General features: G+C 43.9%; 1 protein-coding gene across 1 annotated transcript in view; it reads left to right on the top strand.

The window, feature by feature from the left end:
• lrp2b (low density lipoprotein receptor-related protein 2b) overlaps positions 1-21396 on the top strand; it is a gene marked incomplete at its 5' end in the record, with an annotated part of 65057 nt that overhangs the window by 40155 nt on the left and 3506 nt on the right. Inside the window, 27 exons of the mRNA XM_079492141.1 lie at positions 129-424; positions 719-1232; positions 1557-1712; positions 1923-2093; positions 2731-2954; positions 4022-4199; positions 4360-4556; positions 4691-4936; positions 6031-6159; positions 7040-7159; positions 7788-7904; positions 8766-8882; positions 9724-9861; positions 10088-10210; positions 11041-11169; positions 11942-12073; positions 14373-14498; positions 15343-15489; positions 15955-16120; positions 16660-16788; positions 17442-17662; positions 17897-18079; positions 18878-18997; positions 19086-19173; positions 19504-19565; positions 19714-19894; positions 20207-20270. Coding sequence (XP_079348267.1) covers positions 129-424; positions 719-1232; positions 1557-1712; positions 1923-2093; positions 2731-2954; positions 4022-4199; positions 4360-4556; positions 4691-4936; positions 6031-6159; positions 7040-7159; positions 7788-7904; positions 8766-8882; positions 9724-9861; positions 10088-10210; positions 11041-11169; positions 11942-12073; positions 14373-14498; positions 15343-15489; positions 15955-16120; positions 16660-16788; positions 17442-17662; positions 17897-18079; positions 18878-18997; positions 19086-19173; positions 19504-19565; positions 19714-19894; positions 20207-20270 — 4474 coding nt within the window. The remainder of the gene's footprint in view (positions 1-128; positions 425-718; positions 1233-1556; positions 1713-1922; positions 2094-2730; positions 2955-4021; positions 4200-4359; positions 4557-4690; positions 4937-6030; positions 6160-7039; positions 7160-7787; positions 7905-8765; positions 8883-9723; positions 9862-10087; positions 10211-11040; positions 11170-11941; positions 12074-14372; positions 14499-15342; positions 15490-15954; positions 16121-16659; positions 16789-17441; positions 17663-17896; positions 18080-18877; positions 18998-19085; positions 19174-19503; positions 19566-19713; positions 19895-20206; positions 20271-21396) is intronic.

Here is a 21396-nt window from a genome sequence, read left to right as displayed (position 1 = left end):
AAGCCATGCCGGTATTAGGCTACTGTATATCAAAGTATATATACTTAAGTATGTACAGAAATTAAAACGGGCAAGCTTGTTTGCTTAAATATTCAAGAAAATATATATTTTTTACCACCTCTCTTCAGCTGCGACCGCGTCAATGACTGTGGGGATGGCAGTGATGAGGTGGGCTGCACTTATGACACATGTGCTAGCTACCAGTTCACCTGTGGCAACGGAGGCTGCATCCCATCCACGTATACCTGCGACGGGGACAATGACTGCCTGGACGGCTCGGATGAGGCGGAGAGCCTGTGCACCACGCCCCAGCCTACCTGCGGCCCGCAGGAGTACTTGTGCAAGTCAGGCCAGTGCATTGACGTGCACAAGGTGTGCAATGGACAAAAGGACTGCCAGGACAACAGCGATGAGAAGGGATGTGGTAAGGCTGGCAGTCATGGGCAGAGAGATACAGTTATGGCTTGCAGCTTTAATTAAATAATGCCCTAATCTACTGTTGCTACTCTCTAATCTTCTTCTCTTCTCTTCTCTTCTCTTCTCTTCTCTTCTCTTCTCTTCTCTTCTCTTCTCTTCTCTTCTCTTCTCTTCTCTTCTCTTCTCTTCTCTTCTCTTCTCTTCTCTTCTCTTCTCTTCTCTTCTCTTCTCTTCTCTTCTCTTCTCTTCTCTTCTCTTCTCTTCTCTTCTCTTCTCTTCTCTTCTCTTCTCTTCCATCCAGGTATCAATGAATGCAGCAACCCATCAGTACACCAGTGCGCCCAGATCTGCACAGACACCCTCACCGGCTACTTCTGCTCCTGCCAGGACGGCTACCGGCTGATGCCGGACGGCAAGGCCTGCGAGGACTTGAATGAGTGCCGCGACACGCCCGGCGTCTGCAGCCAGATCTGCGACAACGCCGTGGGCTCGTTCCACTGCAAGTGTGCCCCGGGCTACGTGCGTGAGCCAGACGGACGCACTTGCCGCCAGAACAGCGGCATCGCCCCGTACCTGCTGTACAGCACCAGATACTACATCAGGAATCTGACCACGGACGGCTCGCAGCTCAGCGTGGTCCTGCAGGACCTCTCCAACGTGGTGGCGCTGGACTTTGACTACTACGAGAAGAGGCTGTACTGGCTGGACGCCGGCGTGGGCAGGATCGAGAGGATGCGCTTTGATGGGAGCGACAGGGAGACGCTGCTGGAGGTCGTCGGAAGTGCGGAGAGTCTGGCACTGGACTGGGTGGGCAGGTCAGTAGTGGAGAATTCTCTAAAAGCACATAGATATTGAGGAGATAGTTACATCACCCAATGGCATGTAATCACAGTATGATCTATAGTAAAAGTACCGAAAAGCACAACTCAAATTCTCCAGCACAGACGGAAGAGCTGTGCAACACCATCCGCCCTATGCCTAAATCAGGCAAAATATGCTGTACTATAGAATAGTAGATTATGTCTCCTAGAGTATGTCAAATTAATTTAAACCGAATACAGAACACACAGAAATGTACACTATAGACCGGCAATGGTGTCATGGCGTGAGAGTGAAGTGTGTTGATGTGCCTGCTGCAGGAAGTTGTACTGGGCGGACAGTTACTACTGCTCGCTGCACGTGATGGAACTGGACGGCCGCTATCAGAAGAAGCTGCTCTCTGGAACCGTTCTCGCTGGCAACGTCAGCTATGTCATCACACGCCCCCTGGCTGTGGCTGTCAACCCCAAATATGGGTACTGAAACACACACACACACACACACACACACCGAAAGGACACATCTAAATGTTAATCAATGTTTATATGCAGATACCATACAAATGGACATGCACACTCTGACAAACACATCAACGTCCAGGAGCAAGTGCAACAGTTGTACTTTTCTACATTGTACTGTAATTTAGCCTTTGTTTGTATGTGTCCTCACCTTTCTATTCAATCCAGGTGGCTGTACTGGACAGACTGGGGAGACAAAGCCTACATTGGCAGGGTTGGCATGGATGGCACCAGTGCCAGTGCCATCATCACAGCCAAGCTAGAATGGCCTTATTCACTGACCATAGACTACACCACCAACAGGATCTTCTTCGCTGACTCCCACCTCAACTTCCTGGAGTGAGCATGCATGGCAGGGCTTTCTTTTGAACATATCAGAGATGAAGCCCATTTAGAAATAACACTATAGGCCTACCAATGGACATGCTATAAATCATGTCCTGAAAAGAAAGCTAATTTCATGTCTGTGTATCCAATGTGCTGTTCATTTATAGCTGTTTGTGTCCATAAGCAAGATGCTGAACTCTTTAGATTGTTATATGCTTTACTGTTAAAGGACCACTTTTCAACATCTCTTCATTTTTTTCCTACTCTTTGTGTCTCATAGGAGGGCTTTGGGCAGTTCGGACACCCGTCCACCAGTGACATCATCATTAGGCAGATTTATTTTTTAAAACAAGATTTGTTTTAAAATATATTTAGAGAAGTTGAAAAGTGGTGAAGTGGTCCTTTAACTTAAAAGTTTTCTCAAACGCATTAGATACATACAACTTTCCATTTGTGCTACATTACAGTTGGGTGTAATGGTGTGAGAATGTGTTTGGTAATTTCTGCCAATTTACATACTTATTACTTTATAATTTGCTTCAATATATATTGCTATTATGTGTAGAATTATCAAGAAATTGTCTTATGAAGCTGCACTCTTTTAGGTCACGCTGTACATAAATGCCTAAATTAAAACATAAACCTCCAGCTTTGCAGACATGGACGGTCAGAACAGACAGCGGGTCATTGCCGGATCCCTCCCCCACGTCTATGCGGTCACCCTGTTCGAGGACTACATCTACTGGACCGACTGGAACATGCACACGGTGGAGAGGGCCCACAAGTACACCGGCGCTGAGCGCATGGTCATGGGCAACAACACGCACCGGCCCCATGACATCCATGTCTGCCACCCCTACAGGCAGCCTAGCAGTATGTATTATTGACCTTATAAACCGTACTATCGTAGCCTCCATTGGCCTGCTTTGGCCTGGAATGGTTCAAAGCCACTCTCAGTTCGAAGGAAGCAGTGAAAGTCCTTTTTAGTCTCGCTTGCAGCAAGGCTCTATGGGCTCCATTTTCGTCACCGCTAAACCACTTATCCCTAAACTTCTTTGCCTTTTTTACTATTTTGCAAAACATTTTTGAATAGTTAAAATGGTCAGTCGACAAGCTCACAGTGTGTCAATGTAGATTGGCTAGTTGAACTATTCAAAAATGTTTTTAAAAATAGTAAAAAAGGCAAAGAAGTTTAGGGATAAGGGGTTTAGCGGTGACGAAAATGGAGCCCTATGACTATGGATGTCGGTGATGGCGTTCAGTACGTGTTCTTAAAAACGACATTGCTGTGCATGCCAGAGGAGGTCTTGATAAGTGATTATGGTGACCCAATGACTTTATTTTAGCGTCAACATTAAGTCAAACTATTGCAAATTATGCATAGTTTTTACCCATAAACAAGATATATCTACAGGCTAGATCCCTGAAATCAGCTGTGCACCTTCATACTCTCTGAAGGATTGCCTCTACTGACCCTCTGGCCTTTCCTATAGTGGCCTTTCCATTCAGCCAACATGTCTGAGTGCTTTCATGCTCCATGGAGGATAACGCCTGACCAATATTTGATGACATTTCAAGATGTCACCTTTGCACACAACATAGCTAGCTAAACACATTCATGCTCCCTGCAGAATAAACTGATTTGAATGACCCCATGGCCTTTCTAGGATCACCCTTAAGTCAAAAGTCACTTTGTACTGTAGCTTAATACCTATTAATCCTTAAGTCAATTGGTGAAACTAGCTCCTCCAGACCCAAATTATGAGTATTGTTTGATTTATTAGAATTGGTTGGGAAAATTCTAGGGTTAATTTTGATCATTCGGTTAAATACCACAGTTCAGCAAAATAGTCATTTAGTTTTTGTCCATTCATTTCCTAGGTAATAACCCCTGCTCCTCCCATGACCTGACCTGCAGTCACCTATGTCTCATTTCCTAGGTGATAACCCCTGCTCCTCCCATGACCTGACCTGCAGTCACCTATGTCTGATTGCACCTGGAGGGAACGGTGCTACCTGCGAGTGTCCGGACCACTTTATCGGCCTGTCTGTGGGCTTCCATATCCAGTGCGTGGCGGACTGTTCCAGCACCCAGTTCCGCTGTGGGGACAATGAGAAGTCAGTTATTTTTCTTGATCCATCTCAGATGAATCATCTGTCAATTTGGGTCAGAATATATTTTGAATATATGAACTTGGTCCATTTTCAGGTTCTTGGACGTTTATGATTGTATACAAACATATCTGTGAGATGCTATTGATTTCTTGTCCCTCCACAGATGTGTTCCAATCTGGTGGAAGTGTGACGGCCAGTCCGACTGCGTTGACGGCTCGGACGAACCTCAGACCTGCCCGACCCGCGTTTGTCCCATCGGCCAGTTCCAGTGTCTGGACAGCAACTGCACCGTCCCTGGGTTCCTCTGTGACGGCCACTCAGACTGTGCTGATGGCTCCGATGAGGACGCTGCCCTCTGCAGTATGACACACGCACGCACGCACACACACACAGTGTGTGAATCCGACTCCCTCCCTTCATGTCTTGCATGTCTTCTCTCTCTGCCCCTTGGTTTACCTGTCTCTGTTTTGAGTTCTGATCTGTCCCCCGTGCAGGTGACCACCGGTGTGAGGTGAACCAGTTCCAGTGTAAGAACAAGCAGTGCGTCCCAGTATCCTGGCACTGCGACGGCTTCAACGACTGCTCCGACGGCAGCGACGAGGACCCGGACGGCTGTGCCCAGAAGACCTGTCAGCCAGGCCAGTTCCAGTGTGCCAACGGTCGCTGCGTGCCCACCAGCTATGTGTGCGACGCCCAGGATGACTGCGGGGACAATTCTGACGAGCCGTTTGAAACTTGCAGTATGTGGGACTTTGCATTATGTTTCGTCTCTTGTCCAGTTAGACCGGTCGAGCAATCTGCAAATGCACGCACGCACGCACGCACGCACGCACGCACGCACGCACGCACGCACGCACGCACGCACGCACGCACGCACGCACGCACGCACGCAGACCTGTCGTTGATCCAGACCCTCATGAGCAGACCTGGAGCAGACCTGTCGTTGATCCAGGCGACAACGTCTGCGTTAATCGGTGCCCGTCTGAAAGTACCGTACCTTTAGAGAGGGCAGCGCCCCTGGAGCTGTTCAGTGTTTCAGGGTTTTGTCAACAGGACAGATTAATGGCTGACCTTCAGTACTTTGATTGCTGGGGGGATTGAAACCTATAACCTCCGTACGGAAAGGTCTCCATAACCATGTGGCCTGCGTGCCAATGAATCTAATGAACTCCTACTCATTATGAACAGCTAATGATATATTACAGAGATTGATGGGATTGTCAATACCCAGCGCACGGTGGAGCTGATGGCTTAATGAAGCATGGGATTCCTGCGGTTTTATGTGGATGCATAATCAATACACGTAGCGGCGTTTGTGATGAATCGGCGCAAATTAATTTATTTGTGTTGCACATACCAACACAAATTCAAAAGCATGCGTTCTGAAATCAATGTGATCTGCAGAGGTGCTAATAAACGCTTGTTGTTTTTGCTCATCCTTACCTTGTTTATCTTTCTATCTCTCTATCTCTACTGTTTCACAATCCCTTACTCACTATCTCCTCCTGTCACTCTCACCATACGTACCACTATCTCACTCTCTCTCTCTCCCATTCCACCATCTCTACCTCCCTCCCTTTCTTTCCCTCGCCATTTCATCCGTCTTCTGTTCTCCATTACTCTCTCTCTCTATCTGTTCCTATTATCATTCCCTTCTCTCCCCTCTCTCTCTCTGCTCACATCCCCTGACACTAATTAATTTGTTTTCAACCGTTCTCCCTCACCCTTCTCTCCCTCTATTCTCTCCCCATCCCCCGCCTCTCTCTCTCTCTCTCTATTGCTTAATCACCGTCCCTGTCATCACTCTACCCCCCCCCCCTCCCCCCCACCCCAGGGGGTCCGGACTACAAGTGTGACGAGGACACAGAGTTTTCCTGTAAGACCAACTATCGTTGTATCCCTCAGTGGGCCAGATGTGATGGCACCAACGACTGCCTCGACAACAGTGATGAGCAGGGCTGTGGTGAGTGTGTGTTGCTGTGTGCGTGAGTCACTAGGGATGGATCTTGAAACCTGATACCTGATACCTAAAAAAAAACCTGCTAACAAGCTTATTGAGTACCCGATATCAATAAGCTGTGGGCTTATCAAGCCTGTTATCGAACATAGTGGCCAATGACGTCATGGTTAAACAATCAAGACAAGAGGCGATGAAGAAATAAATCTAATCACCCATGCTGGCACAAACATGTCAGTCTAAAGGTGTATTGATATCTGCCAACCAGCGCTGCCTGGGTGTCTATTATTTTCCAAAAGTAAAAAGGTCAATTGTCTGTTAGAAAAGTAGAACAACTGTATTTGAAGTCCCTAGTAAAATGTAGTGCAAGTGATATTATTTGGCCATTTAACACTTTTTGCACAGATTAATGGTTAACTTTTGTCGTGTTCATTTAATTTTAGATGGCGGTCAACCACAAACTCACAGTCACTCACAACTGTTGTCATCTGCCGTCTTTTCACAGAATAATAGTGGGCTCTATAAGAACCTGACTCGATAAGCCTGATCTATAAGGTGCTTGTTATCAATAAAAAATAACGAGCTCCATCCCTATGCATGACAGAGAGACATTTTGATAGTGTGTTTTTTTATCTGATGACTCAAAATTGACAGCTTATGGTTCACAAAGCGGTTACTATGCCGCGAATTACTTAGGTCACTGTGTCTGTCTTTTCTTTGTGTTATGTACAGTATATTACAGACTACAGCCTGAGTATAGAGACTGCTTCAGGCGTAAAATTCACCCTTTTACAATGAAGAGGCATCTAAACCATGTCCTGGTTTGCATGTTGTACAGTACTGAAGTGTAGAATGAGATTGTACTGACCACGTGCTTTAATTACAGAGGCAGTGACCTGTGACCCTCTGGGAGACTTCCGTTGTGACAACCACCTCTGCGTTCCCATTCGCTGGCAGTGTGACGGCGCCAACGACTGCGGGGACGGCTCCGATGAGAGGGACTGCCGTGAGTGCCGTTATATTTCACATTCGCCTCGTTGTCATTCGTCCCTTTGTCCACCCATCGACCCATTCTTTCATCTGTCCGTGACTTCCCATTTGTCATCCATACACCATACTTTAGTTGAAACACCATGATCATACCACGGTCTGCCAGCACATTGACTCACAGTATATTGACATTTTTGCCAATCATAGTTTGTTTGATTTGTTTTTAAGAAGCTTTGTGGATTTCATTGAAGATAATGTTTGTTTGTTTTTACCAGGAAAATAGTCCATTCATGGCCATTCTGTGAATGGACAATTACATGTATTGACAGCAGTGTGAGCCTTTAATTCATCCAAACATCAATCCAGATGTTGGTGTTCCAGAGATTTGGATAATTCTCACTGAATTCTTTATGCACATACTAGATCATATATACCAAAACCTTTCTGTTAACAACCGCAGTGAGAGTTTTAGTATATGTCAGCACCCCATTCTGATACTGTGTGTGTGTGTGTGTGTGTGTGTGTGTGTGTGTGTGTGTGTGTGTGTGTGTGTGTGTGTGTGTGTGTGTGTGTGTGTGTGTGTGTGTGTGTGTGTGTGTGTGTGTGTGTGTGTGTGTGTGTGTGTGTGTGTGTGTGTGGTGCAGAACCAAGGCCATGCTCTGAGAGTGAGTATCGCTGTGACAACGAGCAGTGCATCCCTGGCATCTGGGTTTGTAACCATGAGAACGACTGTGGAGACAACTCAGATGAACGAGACTGTGGTGAGTACACACACAGAATATACAGTACGTATCCGACACGTTAACACACACCAGTGTGAGTGGGCCCTGACACACACACACACACACACACACACACACACACACACACACACACACACACACACACACACACACACACACACACACACCCTTTATTTTAAGTTTGGACTTTACGAGGTTTCAAACATGGAAACAAAGGGAAAACAGTGCCAAAAAGTAAATTCTGAAGCAGTGTATGTGACAAACTTGATAATTTGAAAATGCCTGGGTGAAACACTGTAAAATGTTTTTTCAGAGATTTGAAAATCCCTTTCGGCCTATCAAAACTTATTTCATAGATTCAAAACTTTTTTCAGAGATTCAAAGCGAAATTTCAGTCTTGTTATTGTAGCTATCTTATTCTATTTTGTGTATATTTATAAATGTTCCTTTTATCATGGAAAAAATATACCACCTGTACTCACCTGTGGGCAGTCCCTCTCCATGGTAACGGATTGGTGTGTGTCATTTGATTGGCCCCCGCTGATCTCAGAGATGTATTTATGCTGACTGTTTGTCAGTACTGCTTTATGCCTGATGAAGGTCTGACGACCGAAACGTTGCAATAAAAACCAACCTAAGTGAAGACAGTGTGCGGGATTCTCTTTTTTCTACCTATCAGTTTCCTGTTATCCGACGCACCTGTCCATTGTAGGTGTGCAGAAGGACTTTTTCGTATAGTCTTGCAAAAATATTTTCAGAGATTCAGAACGATTTTTTTGTATTGCAAACATATTTTCAGACATTCAAAACCTTTTATTTAAGTTTCAACTAATGGCACTATTCTAATTCCATACTTGTCCCCCTCCGCTCTCCTTGCAGAGTTACAGACATGTCATCCAGGCTTCTTCCAGTGTCTGTCGGGTCACTGTGTCCCTGCAGCTCTGCAGTGCGACGGACGAGCTGACTGTCTGGATCTGTCAGATGAGACCACCTGTCGTAAGTGTTGATGTTCTAACATGAGGTGACTGTTTGTAGCCAGTTGGATGCTGAAGTAGGGCATTAAGTAACCACGTAAGCTTTACTTTATACTCGTCTTGCACTGGTGTTAACCCAAAAAAACATGTACAATGCGTTTCATCACGATGCGTTGTGAGCTTGTAGATCAGCAATTATTTTTTTAAGATTCATTTTTATTTGAAAATAAGAAAAACTTCAATATAAAAAATATGCATATCTCTGCTGTCGGGAGGAAACCTCATAACTCAGGAAAACTTTCAGGAAATGAAAAATATACATTTGGAAATTAAGAAAACCTTATATTTTTAAAACAAAGCAATACAGCCTCATCAAAGTTGGTGTTGTAACTTTATATATTTTCAATTCCATGAGAGGGAGAGAGGTGGTGGAGTTAGTTGCTTTAGCAGACATTTTGAGGGTCCAATGGAGTTAAGAGCACTTTTTACTACTTTCCATTGGTTCAATATTTCCGAAACAACACACAGACATAAAGGGTGTTCAACAGCACTGATTTATGCCAAAAAAAATCAAAAACCTCAAAAATTGAGTTATGAGGTTTCCTCCGGACAGCAACGATATTCATAATAATAATAATACTTATTATTATCTTATAATATATATCTTATATATATATATATCTTATATATCTTATATATCTTATATTATAGGCTATAATTTTAGCCTATAATGACACGACCAAATGACTTGCCAGGTTGATAGCGGTTAACAAGAACATAGTCTTCTCGGCCCGGACGGTTAGCTCAACCGTCTGGGCACCTAGGCTGACTTGACTGCTTTCTCTCCTAAATACCACCTCCAGCCACGCGTTTCCCAGGGGGCCGTTGGTGTCATCATCATCAGTTCCAGTGTGCGAACCACCTCTGTGTGCACCAGGGCTGGGTGTGCGACGGCATCGACGACTGCGGGGACGCCTCCGACGAGGAGCTCAGTTTGTGCTGTAAGCGTGACTTTGCGTGTCATACAATGCTTATACATAAACATCATCATTCATGCACAGGGTTCTTTGTTGTTGTTGTTGTGAAGTGACACGTGTGTGTGTGTGTGTGTGTGTGTGTGTGTGTGTGTGTGTGTGTGTGTGTGTGTGTGTGTGTGTGTGTGTGTGTGTGTGTGTGTGTGTGTGTGTGTGTGTGTGTGTGTGTGTGTGTGTGTGTGTGTGTGTCCAGTGAACATCACCTGTGAGACGCCGTCCAGGTTCCGCTGTGCCAACGGTTACTGTATCTACGCTGGCCTGCTGTGCAACGAAAAGGATGACTGTGGAGACGGCAGTGATGAGAAGGAAGACCTCTGTATGTCTCTCCTGTAGATCTAAATGTTAATGTGACGTGCTGAGATCTTATAGATCGCTATTTTTGAAAATCTGTATATTTTTCATAATCAATTAAATCAATTACTTTGATTAGCTGTTGCACCCCTAAACTATTATTTTATCTTGTTTATATACAGTAAGTTTTAGATCTCATCTGTTTTTATTCTAAACTTGTCAAATTGAAGACTTTGTTTTTGAAAAGTGCTAACACCCATACACAGCATACTCAAACACACTAAAACACAGATTTACAACAGCCCTGCACACATTATATTAAATGTCCCATGAGCGTAGCTTTAGTTCTTGGAATGCAGCTGCTCATGCTGAGCAAATGCATTATGATATTCAATCATGTTACAGCTGCTGCTCCATTTAAACACAGCCCTAACCTGGCCTGTAATGGTTCAGACACAAATACATGCATCACTGTAATCACTGACCAGGGATCATGCTGAACATGAATGTCTCCTGAACGATCATTTATATCAAGGACATTCTTGGAACAGGATCTAAGAATGTCTATCGGTCAGAGTACCTGAAATTATATAGAGCATATATTAAAAAGCAGCCATAATTGCATAATTAGGCAAAATCACTCACAGGAAATTATTTGGGGGAGGAGATTAGAGTAACAGTTGAATAGAAAGCTGAAGATGAATGTGATGATGTTCATTTTTGCCATGTGAGCGTAAATTCTGTAAGTTTATTCATACGTATCTGCCTGCCACTGTGTGCAGGTGCACGCTTATGAATATCTATGTTCATGTGTTTTTGTCCTGTCTGTGTGTTTGTGCGTCTGTCTCTTCCTAGGCCGGGAGCCCACCCTGCCCCCGTGCACTCTGGAGGAGTTTAAATGCACCAACGGACACTGTGTGTCTCTGCCCTATGTGTGTGACCACAACGACAACTGTGGTGACCTCACTGACGAGATAGGCTGCAGTGAGTGCCACTGTTCACCTTCAGAGCAGGAAAATACTGGCTTATCAATTTATTAGCGGAAATGTCCTCATGCTTATTTTAATGTCACACATTTTTATCTCCAATCACTACTTGTTGCTGTTATTCATTGTTGTTTCGAAAACAAAATAAGTAAAAAAAATTAAATAAAGTCTGCAAACTAATAACAATTCACAACTAAGGTCTGTTAAAGAACTGAAGCTCCAAATATCACCTTCAGTGGTGGTTAAATTAAACTGCTGTAAGACTACATCTGCTGTAAAATGATTGATATGAATTTGTTATTTAAATGATAGGTAACTGCAAATATGTTTATGAGCAAAACATGTTGGATAGCTGATTCATTCAGCTACCGTATATGAACATGTCTTGACACTGAAAGGTGGATGCATCTTATCTACATTCAGTATTTTTACTCTGTGTCAAAAATACATGCATCTTTTGATGAATTGAACATTGTGGACCCTATTGGAAACAAGTGTAATGCTTAATTGGGTCGTCCACTCACAGTTAACAGCCTTTGTATTGAGTTTGTGCTTGAAATGTACTGTAATTCTGCAAACTGTTAATACATTTTTTCAATCAATCAATCAAAAGTACCTTTCAATGGAACCACTGCCTAGTGCCTACTCTGTCAAAAATGTAACCAAATGGACCCTTACCGGACGATTTGGTTACACTTATGCGCAGTTATGAGTTAAATGAATCCTCAGGATTTTTACAGTATATGTTTGTCTGTCTTGTCTGGCTCCAGATTTCGGCCCTGACCGCAACTGTGAAGAGAAGCTGTGCCAGCACACGTGCACCAACCTCAACGGTACAGGATTCATCTGCTCCTGCAATCCTGGATACAAAGTGGATCCAGACAGCACCTACAGTTGCCTAGGTACGCATGCACGCACACCGCGCACATGCAACGCGCACAGCCGCACACACAAGCCTGTGTCCACAAACAATTTTGCAAGTTCACTCATGCATCCTTGCACGTACACAGAAACACACACAGTTGAATGTGTGTAAGTGCTGTCTGGCAGAAACCTCTCATCTCCATATTTTAACTTTTTGTGCTTTAGTAATGCCCTACTCCGTTATACGGTGTCACACAAAATAGCAGATCTACCAGCTCAAAATGTGGCACGAAGTGACGCGCTTTGATCTTGTCAATCTGCTATTTATGTTATTTTTGAATTTGAAATCCTGAAAAGTAACAGTTTTACAGACATATGAGGTTTCCACCCGACAGACTAGTCACTAGAGAGCTAGAATTGCTTGAGTATGCACTGACAGATTTCTGTAGGTGTGGGCATTCACGTGCGCGGTGCACACATGGACGCACACACGCACACACCCACACAAAGAAATACGCCTGCAGTACACAGACCAAGGGTGTTTGCCCTTGCTGCAAACCCAACCAGATATGCACACGATAAATATTTAATATTGTTTTTAACGACTGCAACCGTTCCTACCTCTTCCATTTATGATGCTGTCCCTCTTAGAATTCAACTGAAAACAAAATAGGCTTTTATTAGCTTGCCTGAAAATACCTCCTGAGGGAGCGCACAGCGCAGATAAAAGCATGTCATTTGTTGTGAGAAGTGGTATGGAGGCCTGTGGACACCAAACAACAATGACATGGGTTTTAATTCAAAATGGTATTTAAAAAAAAGAAAAAGACAGAACAGTACAGTACAGATAATTACAGCACTATTAATGTTTAAAGGGTTGACAATGACTCCTAGAGCAATTATAATAATCAATGTAATTGAAAAAATATATTTCATTCAAATTATGTAACAGCCATGTCTCTTCCAAGATTCAAAATTCCAGATTGTAGTGTTGCACCTTATATATGATTACAAAATAGTAAAATTCTACTTTGTAGCAACATTAATAAGAAATAACAAATAGATAATAACTAAATAGCAGCAATATTATAAGAAACATATAACATGTACAGTGCATTGGTCATACTGTAGAGGACACTTTGAGGTGTTTGAAGGGGCTCCTACTTCTAAATGTAATCCATACTGTGCTGTATGTGAGCACTGTACAGTAGTACAGTAAGTAGCCATGGGAACCAACGGTTCTATAGCTACAGTATGTGGCCCATAGGCCCACAGAGCCTATCTCCTGTTTCCGTAGCGTGAGGCAGCTTTTTTTTTTTCTTCTTTTTATTTTTTTGGCTTTTGCCTTTATTTTATATTTTTTATGGCGGGACAGACAGTAGGCTGACAGGAAATGGGGAGAGAGATGGGGGGGGGGGGGTGACATGCAGTAAAGGCCGTCGGGATCGGGAGTCGAACCCGCGGCACACTGCCAGACTGGATTACCAGCCAAGGTGCCTGGACCATTAAGCTATGGCCCAGGCCAGCGTGAGGCAGCTTGATGTACATGTAGGCTACACCCCGTCACAGGGACTTGCCCCCAACCCTTGATGCTGAGTGCCAAGCAGGGCGCTATTGGGTTCCAGTAGCTCAAATTAGAAATTAAAAACACGTTCAATATTTTATTTATTTAGAAATAGTTTGTCTTGCACTCAATAGGGACCGCTTCGGTCCTGTTGATGATGTCATACCTGTATGTGTGGTCCAGCCCTATGGAATCTGGAATGTATGGATGCATGTGCTAAAACAAAACACAATACTTAAGTTACTAAAGTTAATATGAGCACCAAAGCAAAATTTAAATACGTTTTATTAGCACATGCATCCATACATTCCACACGGTTGGACTAATTACATAGTTGTCCAGTGAAAGTCGATTCTGACTTTCAAATGTACATATTCTTTGTTTTGATTGTATAGAGGGTATGCGCGTGATCATCATCAAACCAGGAAGTTATGTAGGAACGCCTACTGAGTGGCAAAAAACTACTTTCTGGCCTTCACAGCCCATACATCCACACAGAAAAGTCATATCTGATTGCATTAAACGACATTAAACAATGTTAAACTCACTTTGCATGTTGCTTTGCCACTCGATTTGCCACTCGATGTGCCATTCACTTTAAGCATGTGCATACTCTCTATTGCTGTATTGTTGTATTGTGCTTTCTGCTTTGGCAATGTAAACGTATGTTTTCTCATGCCAATAAAGCCCTTTGAATTGAAAATGTAATTGAAAGATGAACTATTTCCAGTGTGCGTTGTATGTTAAAAATGTCATTCCAACATCTCTTGCAGACATTAATGAGTGTGAGGTGTATGGTACCTGCCCCCAATCATGTAAGAACAGGAAGGGCGGATATGACTGCGAGTGTGCTCCTGGGTACCGCTCCGTGGGAGCCGGCGGCATGTGTGAGGCTGAAGGTGAGACGGTTTACACCAGAACATCGCACACCACTCACACTGGGGCGGCGGTGGCTCAGGGGTAGAGTGCCTGGATGGTAACCGTAAGGTTGCCAGTTCGAACCCGGGCTCCCGCAGAGTTACTGTCGAAGTGTCCTTGAGCAAGACACTGAACCCCTAATTGCTCCCGATGTGCTAGTTGGTGCCTTGCATGGTTTCCGCTGCCATCGGTGTATGTATGTGTGTGTGAATGGGTGAATGTAATGCACAATCTCTGTAAAGTGCCTTGGATAAAGGCGCTATATAAATGCACCATTTACCATTTACCATTTACTGTCACTCTGGCTTCTGAACTGTCAGTGTGTGTCAGTGTCAGTTGGTCCACTTATGCCCTTTATCAGTGGTCTTCAACCCCTTAGCTGCAGAGAGATGAAGCAGGGACCCCTCAGTATATCGGATTCATGTTAAATGTGTCTTTTCAGGCATTTAACCACTTAAACCCTCAATATCTTGTAAACCTGTCCTTTGGCTCCTACTTACTTGGTCTGCTCTTTTGTCCCTGTACACCACCAAACCTCTTCGCCAAAAATCACCATTCTACAAGCTCACAACACGTCTGACACGTTGTGAGCTTGTAGCTTCTATTGTCGGCTAATGTTCCCCCCAGAATAGCAGAATAGGGAAGCGAGGGTGAAAGATCCCCTGCAGTATCTCTGGGGACCTGCTGAAGACATATGGCCGAAATTCTATTTATAATAAATAATAATAATTCGTTTTAACATTATCATGAACGTCGTTGCTTGCCCAATGTCTTGTGGAAGTAAACCACTACTACCTGCTATTGGTCGGCCTTGTTGTCCCTCAGGGTCTGTTCCCCTGCTGGTCCTGCCAGAGAACATTCGCATCCGGAGGTTCAACCTGCAGACGGAGGCCTACCACGACTTCCTCGAGGAGGAGGAGGGCCGCATCATGGCCCTGGACTATGACTGGGATCACAACAACACTGGACTCAGTGAGACACAAACAAACACATGCACGCACGCACGCACGCACGCACAAGCGCACGTGTATGCCGGACACACATGCATACTGAAAGACATGGTCTAAAGACAGTGAACTCTAAGGTTCAGTTCAATTTATTGTACCAGAGCCTTTTCAGTGAGCCAACAAGTTCAATAGCAGCACCCGCTCTGGCTTCCACCTGAATGGAACAGAACTGTATTTTGCCTGTGTTGGCTGGTTTAACCTATTACTTATTAATGCCACAGTGGCTGCTGTGTAAAAGGTCTAATGGGCAGAAAGAATGCAGAATATATAATGATGGGTGGATCACACATCCACCCATCATATACTCATATACACACACAAAAATGGCAGTGGCTCCTCACTTTGAAAAGACAACATCTCAACAATAATGAGAGAAGTTAATAAAGAACTTAAAGAGATCATGGATAATGACACCCATATATTTGACCAGGTATGGTGTACTTCACTGTGGCTGCTAAGGACGCGATACCAGGTGCCATTAAGAGGGCATACTTACCAACAGTGGATGATGGCAGCAACAACATCGGTGCTGCCGTTGACCTTGGCATCAAGTACATCACCAGCCCAGACGGAATTGCAGTAGACTGGGTGGGCAGGTGAGGTGGCCTTATAGTCTTCTTTTCTCATTTTATGTATATTTCCTTTGTTTGCAATTGTCTTGGTAAACCGTTCAGAAAAACACCAGGGAATATCTGTCTGTGGCTGTCTACAGCCCACAAAGCAATTATTTTTTTAGAGATAATTAAATGATGAATGAATATCAGATTCCCCAAACTGAACATACTGTTACAGTTGGAGGCCATCGATATTGTCCTTTTCTTTTTGCTGAGGTTTGCGTGATCTGCGCAAAAGGACAGTTAACCCATTTTGGGCGGGAACCCCTTTTGGTGTTTTAAACATTGTTATAATTTAGCTATTGAAAAATAGCATATCTACAAGCTCATAGCGCGCCACCGAGTGGCACGCTACGAGCTTTGTAGGTCTGCTATTTTTGAAAAATCGTGAAAATATTTATTTCAGAAAACTGGAGGATTTAGAAGGATTTTTTTAAATTTTGAGGTCAGGCCTAAATGGGTCAAATGATAAGGGACAATATCGGTGGCACCCAACTGTAGGTTTGTAATTTTGTAAACAGGAACCTATACTGGGCAGACTCCAGGGTGAGGAGGATAGAGGTGGCCATGTTGGACGGGCGCTACAGGAAACACCTGGTCAAAACCGATCTGGGCCACCCCTCGGCCATGGCCGTCAACCCACACCTGGGGTGAGAGACACAAACGCTTTTCTCACAGCTGGTGAAATAGCTTAACCTGACTCCGCCAGATGGGGCAGCAGAGAGTACACTGGGTTCCCCCCTCCTGCTCCCATCTGGGAACTCTCAGGCAGACTTGATGCCCGGCCACAAAACGGCCTGGCCAATCAGCAGCAGCTAGAAGCTAGAAGCTGCTGCTAGAAGCTGCTAGAAGCTGCTGCTGATTGGCCAGGCCGTTTTGTGGCCGGGCATCAAGTCTGCCTGAGAGTTCCCAGATGGGAGCAGGAGGGGGGAACCCAGTGTACTCTCTGCTGCCCCATCTGGCGGAGTCAGGTTAGAAATAGCTGACATACCATGGAATTTTCAGACAGTTGAAAGTTAGAGAACTTCAATCAATTTATGGGATACATAATGAATTAACTATGTTAAAATACATACTAGGTTATCATATTGTATATTTGCTGCATTTATTACTGGCATTGCCACTGCAAATTAGGCATTTAGGACCAGCAGTGTACAATAAAATAACTAAAAACAAATAAGCATAAAATCTTAAAGGGCAGTGAATTGAAACTGAGCAGCATATTAAAAACAGTAGCATCCAGCATTTTTCATGGCAGCATCATATCAGTGCATCTTTCCTCACCATCCTTGGTTTTGTCCAGGATGCTGTACTGGGCGGACCGCGACAAGGTAGCCAGGATCGAGTACTCTTGGCTGGATGGCCAGCAGAGGAAAGTGCTTGTGGGTGAGGGCCTGGGCTGGCCCACCGGCCTGTCAATCGACTACACCAACGGAAATAGGCTTTACTGGTCCGACTCCAAGGAAAGCCGCATTGAGTCTGTGTTGCCTTCAGGAGAAGATAGAAGGACTGCTGTGTACATAGGTAAGAGAGAGTTGGAAGGACACAGTGAAAATGTATGTATGGGAATAAAAGCGTGAATGGTGTTTTAACTGCAAAAAAACCTTAAGTGATTACTTGCATTCAAATTGTATTCTTTCAAGATATTCTGGTCAAATTATCTTATTGCTATTTGATATCTTAATAAAAGAAACCTGAAAATGTTTCCATTTCCACTTTTTTTCTTAAGTAAACTCTGCTGTTTTGTACCTTGTCTAGATGTACGGAACCCCTTCAGTGTCAGTGTGTTCGAGGACCATGTTTATTGGAGCACCCAGGAGAAGGGGGAGGTGTTCCGGCAGGACAAGTTTGGCCGCGGCACCAAGACCAAGCTGCTCACCGCCGGGCCCTGGCTTACCCAGATATCAGTCTACCAGCAGCAGAGATACAACTCTGTAGCCAGTTAGTTATGCGCACGCACGCACGCACGCACGCACGCACGCACGCACGCACGCACACACCATGACATATCACGCATGAAGCATGTGCTCCTAAGCATGCAAAACACCAAGTGCCTATTGGCATGCATAAGCACGCACACATCATAGTCAAGTCATAAAATTGTGTTTAATGTGCGTATCATGTTCATTTTCTTTAACCACCTGAGCCCAATTTTATACTTTGTTGTGAAAATAACTACAAGCTCACAACACGTGACAGTGTGACACGTTGCCAGGTTGTAGATCAACTAATTCTTTGGAACATTTTCGCCAGTAATGACATGACCGGATGACACCTAAACCCTATCCTGAGTTGACTGGAGTTTGTCCCCTTTCAATTTATCAGAAAGAGCAGATCGACAAGCTCACAATGCGTCATAAGACAACACATTATGAGCTTGTAGATCTGCTCTTTTTGCTGACTGTTTTTATTTATTATTTATTTGAGATATGTTTTGGTCTTTTTCTGCCTTTATTGATAGTGTACACTACAGTAAGCTGACAGGAAATGGGGGGGAGATAGGGAGTGACACGCAGCAAAGGTGGTTGGGATCGGGAGTCGAACCCGTGACACGCTGTCAGGTTGGATTAGCAGCCTATAGGTGTGCGAACCGCTAGGCCGGCCCGGGCCTCTTTTCGCTGAATGTTTGTCCTCGGAATCAACACGCTAGGGTTCATGTGTTTACGAGTCTTGCGACAATCAACAAAACAATGTAAACAGGATCTAACCACGCTGTCATATTACCTTCTGTCCCTCCAGTGACGAGCCCATGTAAAGGCACCTGCAGTCACCTGTGTTTGCTCCGACCCGGAGGATACACCTGTGCCTGTCCTGAGGGCACCAGCATGGTCTCTGGCAGTAACACGGAATGTGACGCCGGTAAGAATCCTATTTTGTCTTGACCTTATGGGTTTGTGGAGAAGGAAAACTATTTCATATTGACAATGAACTCTGTTCTTCTGTTCAGGGTTTGACCCACCCCCCACTATGCCTCCACCATGCCAGTGTCAAAACGGGGGAACCTGCTACTTTGACGACAATAAGGCTCTCTGCAAGTAAGTGAACACACACACACACACACACATGAAGAGGAAAAGCATCCGTGTCATTTTAGATTTTGTTTAACATAAATCTTCAATTCTGGGGGTCCCTGGAATAAAACGATTGACAGGCCAGGATTTAAAACAGTGGTTGTCACAAATCTTCTTTTCGTGGGATCCCTGGCACAGAAGATTTTCAGATGGGTGTCTGCTGCAGCCAATTACATATCATTGTGGGGGTCCTTAATTTGCACAGGTCTTAATGGGTTAACATGCACGCACTCACACACACACACAAGCAGTAAAGCTCTGGTCAAAAATGTATTGTATTGTATTGTTTCTCAGGTGCTCTCCAGAGTGGACAGGAGACTACTGTGAGACAAATGTATTCCACACAATCGCATCAGGTACAATTATTGTCAACTGATGTCATGATCCAAATTAGTATTGGTAGTATACTGTTCCTAGTGGTAAGAGGATGACATCTTGTCTTTCCCTGCACACACGCACGCACATTCAAACACGCTTGTACCTTGCCTCCTCTCTGTCCGTCAGTGGGAATAGCCATCGGGGTGTCGGTTGTGATCGTGGCTCTGTTATTTGGCCTGGTGTACGTCGCTCACAAGAAGCCTAAAGTGCTGGAGACGCTACGGAGCAAGGTGCCAAGTATGCCCTCCATGCCATCCATGCCCTCCATGCCATCCATGCCATCCATGCCCACCCTGCCCAGCTTCAGGTGAGAGTGAGAAAACAGACCAGCAGTGTATGATACTGTTCTGCATTCAGCATTATGCTCCAGGATGAATACCACAGTATAAAAACAATTATGATTATATTATTGTCATTCTCACTATTATATCGCTATTATCTGCTTTCTTTGAGATAAGACAGCAAAGAGAGAAAGGAGGGAGATAGACAGGATAACAGTAATTTTGGTCCAAAGCCAGGAATTGTATCCATTAAATTGCAATTACTGTATCTAGTTGAACCAATTCAAATTTGTATTCAATTTCAATGATATCCCGTTCCACCTGTGTTCTGTTTTCAGAAAAGCTCAGTCTCCAAATGGATCGGAAACAACCACCAGTGAAATGAGACCAGATGCTGAACCGGTTAGTGTCACTGGTGTACTTCACCACTTAATCAACTATAGGAGCAAACATCTCAAATCTATCACAGAACTGTCCAATAACTGTCCAATAACACATTTCGCTGCCAGCTGCAAAAAATGCAAACTGTGTTTAAAAACACCTCTCCGTTCTCCAACAACATTGAGCATGATTTATTTTGTTTTTCCCTTTATAAATTTAATGAGATTAATAAATGGACAGCAGCTGATGGTAATATTAATTGTTGGTATATTTCACACAAGCATGGATAATTGCTTGCACAGAGAAATTCTTGATGAAACAAACACATTATTATTTATTATTATTATTATTATTACCTTTAGCTGCCCATCTTTAGATCCATGAAAAGCTACATCTACCTTCTGTCATTCTCAGTATAGTGTGTCAATGAAATGGTTACTATGTGGTTGCTACTAGGGATGTCCCAATCAGGTTTTTTTGCTCCCAATCCGATTCCGATCATTTGATTTGGAGTGTCTGCTGATACCAATTTTTTCCCCCGATTCGATATTTACATTTTTATAGAACACTTATGCCATATGACAATAGTACAATATCCCAAATCACAGACGACTTCCATTCTAATATCATAATATGGATATAATATTGATACTAGGGATGTCCCGATCATGTTTTTTTGACAACCCTAGTTGCTACCCTGTCACGTTCAACAATCGAATTGGCTGTTGCCCCCTGAAATGTTTTTCTCATTTGCAAAATTTGCGACAAACTGCTCTCCTTGCCTTCAATCCAACAAGCCTTTGCATGGAATTGTCGGATTTGTCGCCTACTTCCATAGAAAATGATTGGGAAGGGTTAAACCCTTCGTGGCCCACTCCTTTTTCCCCTCTACACCAAGTTTCTTCGCCAGAAATAGTTGATCTACAAGTTCACAACCCATCATCGCATTGTGATGCATTGTGAGCTTACCAAGCTCCTATTTTTGCCTAATGTTCGCCCCAGATGTTACGGAGCAGATACACAGTAACAGTGTATCTGCTCCGTAAGTGCTGTACTGAAACATTTTAAGAGGCTGATTTCCCTTACATTATAATACATCTTGATAAATATAATACATTTGAATATATTTCCACCCTAATCTTCTTTG

Source organism: Electrona antarctica (assembly GCF_951216825.1).
Source record: "Electrona antarctica genome assembly, chromosome: 22".
Taxonomy (NCBI): domain Eukaryota; kingdom Metazoa; phylum Chordata; class Actinopteri; order Myctophiformes; family Myctophidae; genus Electrona; species Electrona antarctica.
Note: the sequence above shows the minus strand (reverse complement) of the source record. Positions and strands in the feature narration are given on the sequence as shown.